Source organism: Struthio camelus, chromosome 24 (genome assembly GCF_040807025.1).
Source record: "Struthio camelus isolate bStrCam1 chromosome 24, bStrCam1.hap1, whole genome shotgun sequence".
Classification (NCBI taxonomy): Eukaryota; Metazoa; Chordata; class Aves; order Struthioniformes; family Struthionidae; genus Struthio; species Struthio camelus.
In genome coordinates this window covers 7,391,644-7,407,519 of record NC_090965.1, presented here as the reverse complement: position 1 = coordinate 7,407,519, position 15,876 = coordinate 7,391,644, and the positions used below count along the sequence as shown (strand labels likewise).

The 15,876-nt window shown below is 40.6% G+C and overlaps 1 protein-coding gene across 4 annotated transcripts in view; it reads left to right on the top strand.

Moving 5' to 3' along the window:
• Positions 1–15,231, top strand: part of ELK4 (ETS transcription factor ELK4) — a 34,000-nt gene extending 18,769 nt beyond the window's left edge. For all 4 annotated transcript variants that reach the window (XM_009672226.2, XM_009672223.2, XM_009672224.2 and 1 more), the window contains 4 exons: positions 2,063–2,278; positions 3,771–4,694; positions 5,900–6,016; positions 7,321–15,231. In XM_009672226.2, the coding sequence (XP_009670521.1) occupies positions 2,072–2,278; positions 3,771–4,694; positions 5,900–6,016; positions 7,321–7,419 (1,347 nt within the window). In that variant the 5' untranslated portion in view covers positions 2,063–2,071 and the 3' untranslated portion in view covers positions 7,420–15,231. The remainder of the gene's footprint in view (positions 1–2,062; positions 2,279–3,770; positions 4,695–5,899; positions 6,017–7,320) is intronic.
• The last annotated feature ends 645 nt before the right edge of the window (positions 15,232–15,876 follow it).

The window sequence follows — 15,876 nt, the reverse complement described above, 5'->3', positions numbered from 1 at the left end:
CCTGACAGAAAGACGAGCCTGCTGTTATGATGCTCCGCAGCATGCACGGTCCTCGGTGCTCCCTCTGTGCAGATACACAGTGTTATTGGCAAAAGTGAATACAAGTCAGAGGAGAAGTCGCAGAAGGGTTTTGATTTGGTTCCCTGACCCAGATTTCCCATAACTTTCAGCTGGGATTCCACAGTGCACTACAGGAAGAGTCTCAAAGCACAGAGTTCAGCAGCTGATATTTTCTTAGAGTACTGAGCAATTAATTTGGGCAAGCGTGGAGTTGTATGCATGCAGTAATTAACAAGGAAAGCACCTTAGGCCAGCATAACAAGGTGGTGTGGGTGTCCTTCATTTTGAGATTGTTCCTTCTAATTGCAGCAATTTACTTGACTTGATCAATGTAACATCCCTGCGTAGTCATGTAAGCGTGCCATGAGGCAGGTATTCTTAAAAATAGGTTAAATGAACTGGGCTCTGCCCGAAGTACCTGCCCTAGGGCACCATATTTAAATAAGAATGTGGAGTCCTGTGTAAACTGTCAGCAGTAATCCTTTTACAGGGCTGACTAAATTCTGAAGCTCTGACATGTAGACTGTTCTCTTCCTTATATAGGGCTGTCTTCTGGTGGATAAGTGCTGGGCAGTAACGAGGTTGGAATAAAAGGCTTTGGTAACAAAGTATGAACTGGCAGTCCCGACTGAATCTTAAACTTATCCTGAATACACATGTACTTCAAAGGATACGGGCCTTGGTCCCGCTCGCTGAAGTAGCGCTTGGTGCATCTGTTTCAGAGCCGAGCCTTGTGAACAGCATTTGGTCGTTTTGTGCTGCAGAATCACCTGGACAGAAACCCCTATACTCTTTAGTGTTGCCTTTATTGAGCTTGGTCTATATGGGAAGAATCTAGCAGTTTCGCATGTCAAAATATTGCCAGTGGAGGTCAGTGTGAAGGTCCTTATTCCAGAGTGGCTAGTTTTGTTTGTGCTTCATTGGAAGAAGTTTAAGCTATATTGAGAGAAGCCATTCTGTTCTAGAACAGGATATTCCATATAGGATATTGCATTAATATAATTTTACTTGTTTTAATGCACAGAGTAGCATATACTAATATAACTTCCGTTGTACAGACAAGATTACTTACCGTTCTGCTTAAAAATGTCTGCTGAAGTACTGTCTTAGGGGGTCAGATATGTTCAGGGAAACACGTCATCTCTGCTGCCTTGTCTATCCTTGATATGCATCTCTACGGCCACAACTTCAGTGCTAGTGAACATGCTGGAAGTGCGCTGAGTCCAACTGACAAGTGCTAGTGCTAGGTCTCAGCCTAAAAGATTGATGTTGGTAAGACACAACTGGGGATCAGGAGAAAAGCGAAGGAGCATTTGATTATTGTTATTTTTAACTTTCTTGTTTATTCTCTTAGAAATGGCAGGGATGAAGTCTGGAGAAAAAAAAAAAGAGAAGATTTGAATGAGAGGGCGCTGGGGGTTGATACATTGGGCTTCATGAGCCCCTCATTAAGAGGGCTTCTTACAAAACGGCAGTAGAAATATGAATATAGAAGGAAAAATGAGTTGTTTTGTACTGTTCGGGCCTACCGGTCACTTAAGCAGTTATTTGATCTGCTATCTGTTTTCTTTTAAAGACATAGAGGTTGGAGGTGGGTGCAGGTAAGGAGATGAGGAGGAAATGAGTGGGGATTTTGGTTTGGTCCAGGTGCACCTGAGCTATTTCTCATAAAGCAGTACAAGTCAGAATGGGTGAACATGGATCGACTTAGAAATTGGTTTTTTTGGATAATGACTCATTGCAACTTACCCAAAGTGACCTGATTTAGTTAAATGAGGCTAAATATAACCCATGTGAAAAGGACTGACATGTGGGAGGAGACGACAGCAGTTGGCTCTCAGCCTCTGTTCTGCAGGGAACATCTTTCACGACTGGTGACTAATAATTTTTACTCCTGCTGCCTTTGGAAATAACATCTCTGCTCCCTTACCCCTTTCCAGGGAGACGAAGAAAATGTGCTGTTCCTAATCTGTTGCCTCTTATCTGCCTTTCTGAATTTCAGCTTACTGCTATGGACAGTGCTATCACCCTGTGGCAGTTCCTCCTCCAACTCCTCCAAGAGCCTCAGAACAAGAATATCATCTGTTGGACCTCCAACGACGGGGAGTTCAAACTGCTGCAGGCAGAGGAGGTGGCCAGACTCTGGGGAATCCGCAAGAACAAGCCCAGTATGAACTATGATAAACTCAGCCGTGCTCTCAGATATTATTATGTGAAGGTAACAAAGCCCATAAATCCACCTCCAATCCTTATCCCTCTTACCAGCTTCTGCCTAATGAGCTTTGTTTCCTTTTTCATTCTCTTCAAGGGGATAGGTGCCACTTCTGTCTCCCAGGTTTAAGTGAGGTGTGCTAGTTTTTGTTTAAGGGTTTTTTTCTTCCATTTGTGCTCCTGCCTTGTTCCTCCCCAGTGATAGTTTTATAAGGGTCTAGATAGCTTTCTGCAAAATGGTATCTCTTTTCATTTGTCTTTGCTAATAGGAGTCTTTCTGTGAATAATAATCTCCTTCCTGAGCCCTCCCCAAGTGTGTGTGTCCTTCAAGGGTTAAAATCCTGAACACTCCAGCATAAGTAAGGAAAAAAAAAAAAAAAGATAATGATGATCAAGATGGAGAGTATTGCACCATCTTGAGATCTTTTCTATAATTGTCTCTACAAAGGGGCTTTCAAAATATGGATTTGCAATGAGGCAGCCCCAAAATCTTTTTTTTTTCCTCCTTGTATTCAGAACTGCACCTGTAATGTGGAGAGTGGATTCAGTCAAGCTAAGCAAGATACTTCTCTTGTTTAGCTAGTGTTTTCTAACGAGTTGTGCGAGTCTTTCATTATTGTACAGGTAATGTCAAAAAGCTGAACTAGAATTGCAATGTGGGATTGTTACCTTCATTTCAGTAACCTCTCAGTAAGCCGTTTATCCCACAACTGTTATTGTGTGGGTGTGCGAGATAAGAAAATAAAACACAGTTTCTGAGGAAACTGTCAGTTTGTAGCAGGTGGTTTGTTGCTTGGAGTTTATTATTGGGTAGCACCGTTTCTTTAATCTGACTTTGTACTGAGAAGTCTTAGTGATAATAATTGTCCAACAAATAAGAATCGTCTTAGGTTGAAATTGCGTGTCGCATTCCGGTAATGAACAAAATAAATTCAACAGATGCTACTTTGTGGCGTTGAAACTGCTGATTAGCCTACATTCCGCTGACTAGTTCAACTACTTATTTTCTTTTATTGTCATTTTATTAAGAATTAAAGGGTGGCGTGATTTGATGTATTAGGCCTCAGTTCTGCAAACCTGTAAGCCTTAATTCTGCAGGTTCTCTTGTGTTTAGATTAGATTATATTTATTGTACCCAGATCAGTGATTATGACTTTGATGGGGCTAATGGGGTATCTTTTGTTTCCTGTAGGATCTTTTAAAATATTTTAAACAGAATTGCTCTGCAGCTTTAAGACTATTGTTAGTGCGTTTAAGGTCAGGTTAAAGTCACTTGCTTTAGTGTTCTGTCTGAGAGCTCTGGAAATGATACTCTGGGAGCATAACGAAATTGCAAGAATCCAGTGTATAAAAAATAATAATAATTATAAAAAAAAGTTTTTGATGAAAGGATACAGGCTATCTAGAGTATCTGATTCCTCAGTCTATTTTAGGCAATGTTTGTAGCAAGACAATTAGTCTGCCAAAGGGCTAAAAATGATATATCTTCTTACCCACAGAATATCATTAAAAAAGTGAATGGTAAGAAGTTTGTGTACAAGTTTGTTTCCTATCCGGAGATTTTAAATATGGATCCACTCGTGGTGGGCCGTATAGAAGGAGACCCTGAAATGGCTGGTTTTGCAGAAGTTAGCAGTGCTCCAAAGGACGTGGAAAACTGTGGGAAGGAGAAGTCTCAGTCGTGTGGTAAATCCTCCAGCCGCAATGACTATATCCACTCAGGCTTGTACTCCTCTTTTACTCTGAACTCCCTGAACTCTTCCAGTGTAAAACTCTTCAGGTCCATCAAGATTGAGAATCCAGCTGAGAAACTGACAGAGAAGAAACCCGCTCAGGATCCGACACCATCTGTCATCAAGTTTGTAACCATGCCCTCCAAAAAGCCTTCATCTGTCCCCCTGGTCTCCGCCACTTCAACGGTCTCTGCCACTTCAACTGCTTCTGCCATTTCAACTGCATCCTCTCTTCCAGTAGCATCAGAAGACACTCTCCAGACCTTGGAGACTCTTGTTTTACCCAAATTAACTGCCCCTGAAGCTCCAGCACCTTTGCCAAACTTAACCACCAGCTTCACCCCAACTCCACCTGTATCCTCGATTTCTCCTACTCTCCAAGTTCCTTCTACACCTCCTTCGCCACCCTTGAGCTCTAATCCTGACCTGGACATTGACACGGACATAGAGTCAGTGGCTTCTCAGCAGCTGGAGCAGGCTCAGAGCCTTCAGCATCAATCCCCAGAGCCCAAAGAGCAGGATTCATCTGTGCTGGAGAAGGAATTTGCCAATCACCTCTCCAGATCTAAAAAACCCAAAGGGCTAGAGTTGGCTCCCACTCTGGTCATTACAGGCAGCGATCCAAGTCCTTTGGGGATACTGAGCCCTTCTCTCCCAACTGCTTCTCTTACTCCAGCACTTTTCTCTCAGGTAACCTAATCCCCTTCCTTAAGCTTCCTTTTTTTATTTATTAACAGCAGTGGTTATCTTTTACAACAGTAAGAGAGGACAAGTGAAAATTTAATAGCCAATATATCATGTTTGGAGTTCTGAAATTCAGGATGTCACTGCTTTTTTTTTTTTTTTTTTTTTTTTTAAATAAAACAGAAGGTTTGTTCCAGAAATGTATACTCAATATTAGCTTCCATCCTAAAGCGTGCGCAGTGGCATGTCAGCTATACCTGTCTGTGCAGCGTTAGCGTGTGGAGGCAGAACCCACACCAGCACCGGTAGGATCATTTGTAAATCTTCCCAGGGTGACGGGGAATTTTTTTCAAAAACCCCAAACCCTGTCCATATCTTTCAAGCTGGTTTTGAAAATGATTTAAAAATAAACAGAACCGCTGAGGTATTCATTTAACTGTGTTCTTTTACCTGATTTAGTAGCCATTTGCTTAAGACAGTGTTGTGACTAAAAGTAATGTGAGTGGCTGCATGACTTGGGTGTCATCACTGTGTGGAAAAGGAAAGCTTTCTTTCCTCATGGAAGATTTGGAAGCGAACGGAATCGAGCTAGGCTGCTACATTGTTCTGTATGTGTTTAATATCTTTCCTTTAATAAGCTGGAGTTGGAAGGCAACTGCAGGGAAACTGCTGATTGAAAACCAAAACTGCTAAAGACGGGGGAAAAAAATCAAATGTAGTTGCTCTTTTGGCACCCTTTAAAGTATTTGGTGAGTGAACCTGGAAAATCTAGTGTTTTCAGAAGTTGGGTATAAATTTCTTTTGTTGTAGCTGACATTCAGTGTCACTCAGGTCACGTGTATGCCCAGGGTCTGCTAATTTTAGACTCGTAGGTTGAGTTTTCCAAAATTATATGCTTACAGGTGTCATACACTGAATTGCACAGGTCTGATTTGCTGTAGGTTACAGCAGGATTTGGCGGCTGGTGGGAAAAGAGGGCCAACTGCTAAGAAAGGGGAGGGAGAGCAGGATGATTGGTGCTGTTGGGTTTGATGGGAAGAGAGGCAGCCTGTTGGAGGAGTTAGGAGGAGGGGGCAATGGGAGTCCCTGAAATTTGGATCCAAACCTACACAGCTGTAGGAGCTAGATTATTGTGGCTGGATTTACATATGCTATGTATTACTCTCAGTGCAGGTTTAACTCATAGCTGGCTGACTTTGTATGTTTTGCAGACTCCCATCTTGCTGACCCCCAGCCCCTTGCTCTCCAGTATTCACTTCTGGAGTACGCTAAGTCCGGTTGCTCCTCTCAGTCCTGCAAGGTTGCAAGGTGCTAATACGCTCTTTCAGGTAAGCTCCGACAAGTTTAGCCGGTCTTTGCCACTGAGCCACGCTTGTCAGTACCTTTCTCAGAAGAACTGTAATCATCAGTTAGCCCAAAAATCTGATGGCAAATTTAGGCCAGTAATATTTGCTGTGTAGTACATTGAGGCGGTTATATGGTAAGTATTTCAGGACTTCGTACTTAGGTTACTTAGTTAAATTAAGTTTGAAGTCCTTACTAGTCTTTTGTCTTTGAAAATGTCCTTTAATTCAAGGAATCGTTTTATAGCCAGTATAAAAAAAAAATAGCAGTTTCTGTTTTCTGTCCCTTATGTTAGCTTTTGTGAGCAAGTTTAATTTTAGTGGACATGTACCCTGTTTGGTTTAAGTATATTGTAAATGTCGGTATTTCAGAAATGTTTTAAATTAATGGTAGTCTGTTGTAGTTAGAGATGGAATTTTTTTAGGTCTGTCCTTCCTCCTGTAAAAATTGCCTTCCTGTAGCTTTATTGGTTGAGACTTTACCAGAAATGGAATTTGGTACTCTCTCTTGATTCCTGTAATAGTTTGTTACAGCTTCTTCTGCTGAAATATATTAAATCTCACTGTTAGCAGGAAGGGAGATTTTGCATCAGCGTGGTCTCTGTGGCAATGTGTAGTTCAATTTTTTGTGATCTTAATATTCTGCTGTCTTCTGTTGTCTGGAAGCTCTCAGCTTCACCGTTTCAGTACAGATGTTTATTTAACTAATATATTTTAAAAATCCTCAAGTCATAATTGCTGATGCTCTCCCTTCACCTTCCACTTTGGAACAGGAATAACCATATCTGTTGCCTGATTCTGCTTAGACAGAGAATGAAATCTAATGAGATGTCTTTTGGGTTTATATCTGTCATCTCCATGGAGATGAAGGGAGTAGCTTATATGCACAGTCAGAACAGGATTTGAACAAGTTGGTCTGAAAATCCATTGGACCTCTTTCTCCATAAATAGCTGATAATGAATTGAGGAACATTTTAGAACATGGGTTCCCAACAACCTGTATAAAAATCACTGAATTGTGATCCGACTAGTTTAGTGCATAGCCCGTGCTCGGTGCAGAGGTTACAGACTGTTTTCTTCTCTCTGCACAGTTGTACTCACTGTAACAGCTGGATCTGTGCAGTCCATGATGCACTGGCATTTAAAAAATCCATTACTTGAAGGAAGCCAAAGACGTTCTTTGAAAGTGTTCTGGGCTTTGTTGTGGGGGAGCTTCTAGAGACACAGGTATGAGAGGAACAGTAAATTAAAATGGCCTCTTTCTTAATCATTTCTGTTTTGTCTCTTAGTTTCCGTCAGTGCTGAACAGTCACGGGCCGTTTACTCTGTCTGGACTGGATGGACCCTCTACCCCTGGCCCATTTTCCCCTGATCTACAGAAGACATAGCACATGAACTCATGGAAAGGACATACTGGCGAGCAAGGGAAAGATATGACACTTATATTTAACCATGTTTTTTAAATGAGCAATTTATAATTCCACAGAGATTATCAACAGTCATAGTTTTTGCCATTCCCAATTATAATGCCTTTTTTTGCAAAATTCCCTTTTTTGAAGACCCAAATCGGGAATGTATATGCAAACGCCTTAATAGGAGCCAAAGCTCCAGTCTCTTCTCTTCCCTCCTTCGTTGGAAGACTTCACTATGGGTAAAGGGAGTTTCAGTTTATGTTGCAGTAACTGAGTCTGCACTGATTGCTGTAAATGGTATCAGAGAAGTTTTTTCTCTTTGACTCTTGGAAACCTCTGTTCTTCTGCTTCCTGTGCTTGGCAAGAAGAAATCTAATCATGATTGAAGCTGGCATTCCAGGAAACGCTAGGGAAAGGGGTGTGTGCACTCGGCTTTGCCTTGGGGCCTGATAACTTCTGCAGCAACAAAACAGCTCATGTCTTATCTGCTGTAAAAACATCTTGTCTTTTTGCAGGGAAAAATATTCCTCAGTGTTCCTGGAGTATTTCAAGGAATACTCAATGACGGTGTTGTTGAGACACAGACAATTTTTGAACGGCGTTGTATACAAACAGTCCAGCCTCTCTGGGAAGTGGGCTGGTTAGCTTCTGGATGCTTCCCTGCCCTCCCTTCTGTGAGGAGGCAAGGCCTGGAGACAAATGAATGGGGGGGTTAGTTCCTTTCAGTTCTCAGATCGTTTGAATGCTAAAGTCCAAACATTTCTTTTGCCAGAGACCTGTTACAAAGCCTGTAATTTGACTGCTAGAAAATTAGCAGAATGATGGATTTTACATGAGGTTTGGAGGGTGTGTCTATTTGGTGAGGTTGCTGCCTGATGCTAGAGCTTCAGACCCAAGCAGGGGTGAGAACACTTAACGTCTGAGCATTAACGTTATTGCTCTTTTCCCACAGCTGAGACACTTGAATTGGAAACGTTCCCTTTCTCCCAGCTCTTTTCTCAAGTTTTGCTTTAAATCTCTTGCTTTTTTTTTTTTATTTGAGGAAGAACTGAGACCCAGAAAAGGTTAGGCTTAGTGTGTACAGCTAGTTGAGAGGTGTCACGCTATATTAGCCTTACTGTAAATTTGTGCTTGCTTATTTTTCTTGGTGGCTTTGTGTGTATGGCTTAGTACAAGATTGGTTTCCAGAGCCATTTGAAACACTGGTGAAATGAAATTTGTAGATTTTTAGAACCTCAGGAGTTCTTTTGAGAGAACTGACAAATGAAAGAAAAGAGGTTTCCCTCTCACAGCCCCTCGGAGACTGGATGTCTTGGTGTGTTGGCACTGGGCTTCGTGCCCTTCCACTTTGGGCATCTGCTGTCAGGCAGCAACTTCTCTTTGCTACTCACGTATGTACATTGAGTTGGCGAAGTAAGATAATCTTCTGCATAAACTGTCCGCTAGGAGACAGAGACCATCTCTTTGCTTTGACATCCTCGCTGGCTCTCTTAGGCTGAAGTTTTAATGAGCCGAGAAAGATTGTACCTTTAGAGCAAGAGAAGCGGGTGTTGTACTTTTTACGTAGTGCACCTGTCTTACGGATCAACGGTGAACTATGCTTTGGCAAGTTTTCCCTTTGCCACTTTTGCAGACTCTGAATTCACTTTAATGCGTGTGTATAATACCCTAGACTTAATTTACTGCAGTGACGTTATCTTTCTATATTCTAGCGTTGAAATATACAAACCACTTAGTATGCTTTTGATATAATACCCTGGAGAGTTGGGTGTAATGGTGTTGCTTTTTGGGCATTGTTCATCCAGAAAGTCCCTTGTCCGGTGGGAGGTTGGAGAAAAGAATATGCCTGTCTGTAGGTGAGCTAGCAGGGAGTGAGCTGGTGTAGGGAACTGGGCTTCCCGTTAGGTTACGTCAGAGGCATAATACTGGTGCACACTTTAGACATCAGCAGATAGCGGATAAAGTTCCTGTGCCGGTGGCTCTTAAAATGACAATGTGCAATATTGACTTTTTTTTTTTTTTTAATGCAGAAAGCAAGCTGCAGATCATGATTAAGAGCAGGCATGTGGAACTTTCTGGTTTGCATGATGGTTTATGAGTCTGCTCTAGGAAATATATATAGCTATGTATAAATAGCAGCACTTTCAATGGTTGTATTAGGTTGGCCAATTTTATACCCACTGAGTGTGTGGTCCTGACAGCACCATTGCAGACAAGGATTAGAATTAAAAATAACTAATGAGCACTAAAGACTTGCAATTAAAGACTTGCAATTTAATTGCTTCCCCTTCCTTGTCCCCTCTGGAGCAAAGCCAAGTTTATTTGTTTAAAAGTTGTGTATGTGCACACATGCACTTAATTTTTTGTAGACTGTATCACTTTGAGTATAGGTATGCAAGAGAACCAAATGCTAATGTAGCTTGTCAGTTTTGCTTGGCCTAGTGTCATGCTCTTCTCCAAGTAGCTTCATAAGATTGCACTGCCATAGGTGGTTGATGAGATACACCTTCATCTTTTCTTTGGGAATACCTTCTTCAGAGAAAATTAATATGAAAATGCAGCCTGTATGTGTTGGTTTCAATCTGATAACGTCCAACTTCCTGACAGATAGCACTGAGAAGATGATTACTTTTGCTTCTTAAGCACATGCCTAGGAAAATAAAAGTCCCATACAGGATTATAATCTCAGGAGGCAGTTGGGAAGCAAGTTGGAAGAGTAAGCGAGATGAGGTGGGAGAGGAGACGCTCGCTCACCTTTTTTCCATTATAACTTTCAGGTTACTTAAGGCAATACTGTCTTGTGTATGCTGCCTCATTAAACACCCATTTGCTAACCAGTATGTAACTGCCAGCTTTTTTGAATTGGCACATTCCTGACAGAGCACAGTGTTGCTGTGACTTCCTTGGAGCTTGGTTACATGAATTGCTGGTGCTCTACCAGCTCACTCCTGGAGTATTTTGGAGTGTGTTGCAACTTGTTTTTAATACAGTGTAGGGAAGGAGGGGGTTAATGCAGGCACTCTTTTACGTGTTAGCTGTTTGTAATTAGGGTATAGTACCGTGTTTAAAAAAGTTAGTAGTGTAGCATTACCAAAACATTTTATTACATTAAATTTCATGTTGTTGAAGTAGCCATGGTATTCTTGAATGCTTTATACTTTTTGCATTGTGATGGTTAATTCATAGGTGATGGTAGAATTAGACTGGATGAGCATGGAAGCTGAACATCTTGCTTCTGGAAATCTCTTTTCCTTGTTGCTGCTGCTTTATAATAGTATTGCAGAGTTGAAAAGCTTGTGCTGCTGTTGCTGTCCATGTGCCATATCTGGCTCTTTCTGAGGTCCGGAACTGCAGGATGCCACTAGCAACATGTGCTGCTAGCAGAGGCAATCTCCATGGAAAGCAGAAATGTGTCAATAGTACCCTATGGTTATAGAACCATACTTGTTCTGTCTCTACCTGTTTTCAGAGAATATAATGCTAATAATGGAGGTGATGGAGGAAAGTGTTTTCCTTAACAGCAGCTTAAGTGTAGATCGTTGTTTCAGAAAAATGGTCTTCAGCAGTGTCTGCTGAATGTTATTCCTATGCACTATCTTTGGCACACTGAAGTATTTTGCAATAGGTCAGGAAGTAATGAAATTCCTTGAATTTGAGAATTCATTGTATTTGCTTAGTGTCCAAGTATCCTTCAGTATCCATGCAATCTTTGGCATAATGGAGCATGCATTATATTATGAAAGGCTTTGGCTATTCAGTGGTTTGTCTGGGATAATTTCTCCTTTTGATATGTTTCAACCTCAGATATCTAGCAAATAGATTGTTTTTGGGTTTTATAGTGTTCATTTTAACCCCAGGGAAGGCTGCTTATGTGTGTATCTTCCTTTACACAACTTTTAAAAATGCAATTGTTGTTGAACGTAGGAAGACTCCCTCATGATTTCAACTTCCATGCAAGAACTTCTGCAAATTGAGATTGGATAAAAGAGCTAGACTGTCACATTGATAACATTTCTCAGGCGAACTGAAATGCAGAGTTCTGATCCACTTCTGTAGCATTTTTCTAGTGCTGAGTTGAGAAGCCTACAGTTAGGACAGTCCACTGGCTATCCATGTTTTATTCATATATCTTTTTAGTTACTTTTTTGCTACTGTTTTATAGCATTTTTTCTATGTACTCATGTTTTACTATACAATTTAACCTCTTCCTTTTTTAATGCATACTTGTTTACAAGACACATCTCAGTGTTGTATCAAGAGGCTATCTTGGTATCGTCAGCTATGAAAAACTACGTCAGTAGTTAAGGAACATTGTCAGAGTTGACAGATATTTTAAAACTTGATGTTTGGGTTTTGGGTGTCCACAACAATTTTGTTCTGTTTCGTTCCTTAGTTCTCCTGTGTAAGAAACGTCCGTACCTTCTGGCCTTTAAGGTCTTAGGTATGGATAGTTTATTTTGTCTTAATTATGAAGCATGGTATTGCAAACAAACAGCCTGAGCCCCACAGGATCTTGTACTCATCAGACAAGTTGATAATCCGTTAGAATTGCAGTCCTGTTGTTTAGAAGCTGATTTGGGATGTTTTAATGAGGTATAGTATATCTTGCCTAAACAGGAATTTTTATGGTTCCATTTGAATTTAATTAAACAGTTAGTGGCAATGGCTGCGCTTTAGTCTGAACAACATTAGCAGATTTGCTTAATGTAGAAGCCTTTGGCTATTGCCATCAAGTTGAATGGTGGTAATATGTGAAATGCTAAAGCTGGTCTGCTGAAATCAGAGACTGTCAGATGAAGATTAAAAGATAAAACGCAGTGACAATTGTTCCATGCAGCTCTTCAGGGCTATTACTGCAAAAGACTTTTTCCTTGAGTTGAAATCTGTGGACATTGCATTCCACTCAGTTCGAGCTCCACAGGAGCCCTTTATAAAAGCTCATTCTGGACAGAGAAAAGTTTTAGAAAATAGAAGGAAACCCTTTCTCTGTAGCCTGCTCTTAGTCGTAAGGCTGTAACCTTGGAACTGCAAAGCCACAGTGATGGCAGAGCTGCCCTACTGCTGCAATCTGTGTTGCGTAGTGTTAACACACCTTCTGTTTAAATTTCCTGACTGTCTTGGTGCCGTCTAAAGCAGAAAGATTAAACTTTTGTCTTTGGGTGTCTAGTAGATCCTGAACTTAGAAATACTACTTTTGCCTTTGTAAAAAGAACAAATAAAGAAGGGAGCACACGTTTGCTGCAGAACGTTGATCCTTTCTGCAGGATGCAGCTTTGCCGACTGTGACCGTGCTTTTTAAAAAAATAGGACTTGCAAGGTAAGAAAGCTGGGCAGGGCCCAATGTTTTGTCTTGAATGTATATGCTAATGTATTTCCCTTTTTGGGGTAGCAAGACGTCAGCTTCATATATTATTCTACGAAAAGACTGACTGAATTTGATTTTTATTTACCCTCCCTCTCCAAAGACTGTTGTAGAAGATTTTGACTGTGGAGCTATTCCAGACATCTGATAAAAAGCATACTCTGACAGCTGAAACCTGTTTTTTTTATAGACATTGATTAACTGAGACTGGAATAGCTCTCTGCCGCTGGACGCGCCGGTGCGCGCGCCCGCCGCTGGCGAGGGGTGTGTTGAGCGCGTGGCCCAGCTTCCCGGCGCGTACAGCTAGCGCTTACTGAACGTAAATACTGCACTGTGCAGGTGCCACTTTTAAATGTTTTGCACATGCTGTTGTGGGGTTTGGGGGGGGTAGGATGGGTGGGGGGGTGTAGTGCTCAAATCCATTACACCACAGTGTGGACTAATTATTTGCCAAAGATTATTTTTAAATGCATCTTTGACATAGTTATATGCCACATCTTTCAAAAAGTGTCTTAAATTTAGCTCTGAATAGTTTGTTATTGTTCATGGAACAAAAATTTGAACTTTCTTTTTTCCAAACACTTGCTTCTCAGTTGAGACCATGCGTTGCAGAAGGTTTTCATCTCAAAGTCTCGTCTTTTTTGTTTTGCTTTGTAACACGGTAATTACGACCCTTCGGAAAAGAGCGGTCTTGTAAGGGAGACACGGAAGGAGCTGTAAGACGCGCAGCGGGACGAAAAGGCTGGAAAGCGTCGTGTTTGGAGCCCGTTTCAGCCCTTGAGCAGTGCAGGCGGTAGTGCTGTACTAATAACTGGAAACTCTTTTTTTTTTTTTTTTTTTTTTTTTTTTTATTCCTTTGAACACAGGAAGGCTTTGTGGATGGCCTCTGCATGGTTCCTGGTGTGTGCTGTGTGCTAGGGGGTTTACAGTACCTGGGTTTGCTCTAGGCTCCTTGAGATGTGTTGTGTTTTTTTTGGCTAGCATGTCTTAACTCTTCAGGCTTTGCAACTGCTTTATAGAATTGTATTGACTTTTTGTTCTGCTGTTGTTCAGTTGCACAGAGTTTTATATATATGATGTACTAGGTTTAATGTTAATTCTCTGTGAACAGGGTTGAGATTATTCATTGTAGTTTAAAAAAAAAAAAAAAAAAGTTGTATTCTGAAACTCCCTTTTAAAATCCTGTTTGTATTCTGTTGCAGTGTTACCAGATGGCCTTATGTACGTCACAGTGTTTTGTGATAAGTACAGTAGCACATTTAATGCTTATCTCCCTCTCCCCCCTCTGTTTTTATAGCTGAGAAGTATATTCTTAATAATAGAGATGAATACATGGAAAAATTCTAGTGACATGTACAGTAAGGATATGACTAGTGGTTGTTCTCCTCTAATGTGTGTGAGGACAGCTGGAATTAATCTGAGACTGAAACATCTCTGAACAGGGATAGTTAACCAGCAAGAGCCTTTGTCTTGGGAAAGCTGAGCCTCTCTGAGCTGATGGCAGGTTTGCATCCTGTCCCCGAGGCGTGTAAATCGGAGTCAAGCTGTTGACTTCACTGGAAGGGATCTAATTTAACCAGCTGAGAATCTGTTCCTTGCAGCTTTTTGTCTAATGGCTGAGACTAGACTTAGGGGAGGGAAGTTTAACTTAAATTTTAGAGAACTTAAGCAACCTAATCAGCTCTGATAATATGTGGCAGTTGTTGTTCTGTTTATTTTTAAAGTGCACATCTGTTTTGGAAAGTGACTTTCTGATGCTTTTAGTGTTACTGCTCAATTGAATTTTTAAGTTAAGCTGGGTTCTTTGAAAATCAGCAGATGATGTCTGCAGGCTTTTTTTTTTTTTTAAATACTACAGCAGCTCTGACATCTTACTTAGGGTAAACTGAGGAGACAATCGGTTAACGTACGCTTTAACCCTGAACTAGAGTCCCTTTTAATTTCCTGTAAGTTAAGTAGAACTATCAGTAAAATTATATTGAAGTCAGCAGATAACATTTGCAATTACTCTTTCCAGAACAGAATTGCATTTAATATATATTACCAAGTCAAGAGATGAAGTAAATTACGGTGTAGTGAACGTCTGCTAACTTCCTACACTGGCGCTGTAGTCTCGACATGGTCTTTTAGAGACAACTGTAATCTTACACCGCTTTGGTGCTCTGGTTACGGTTGGGTAACCCTGCCTGGGATAGAGTAGCTTCTCAGTCTGACATCTTTTTTTGAAAAGCATACCTTATATTACAGAGTATCTTAATGCCATTGTGTTAAAAGAAATGCTGGTATGTAATGCAAGTACATAAATAGCCAAAGTTTTCAGTAATTGTTCAGTGTTACTAAATTTGCTTTTACTTAACCTTCCAAGATAACATATTAGGAAGACCTTCAGCATGTTGATAGCGCATTGAAAAAAAAAAAAAAGGTAAGATCAACTTGACTACAGCAAATATGCAGTTATTTGAATGCATTTTCAGGTGTGGCTACAATTTGGAGGGCAAAGTTTAAGATACAAAGCTTACTTTGGAGGAGGTGCACTGTAATGACACTGCAGAGTAACAAATGATGCTTTTAAAGAGTGGCTTACTGGCAATTGTTATTCAAACATAATGAAGGTCTTTCCTGAGCAATCAGGTGACTTTTCTATTGCTTCAATTTTTTGTGCAAAAAAAAAATAAAAAATCAATGTATTGCAATCTTTTTTAAAAAATGGGGTGGGAATAGTTAAAGAAAACTATTTTATGTAAGAACTGACAGAGGGATTTGCTTTGTATAATGCAAGCTGGCTTTAAAAAAGCATTGTAGCAAATTATTCAAGTCAATCATATGTTAATAGTTATGTGCAACCAGACATGCAAAACAATTGTATTTTTTTAAATAAATATTTTTAACAAAAAGTTACTGATCTTTTGACTGTCTTTTCTGTAGAGGAAATTGAAAGTTACAGCTGCAGGGCAGCTAGCTCTATGATGATGAGGGCGTTCATCGTACCTCGAGCTAACCTGTCTGCTCACAGAAGCATAGGCTCCCTTACGGCTTGCTGAATGGAGACAGCGACGGAGTTGCTGTTGCTA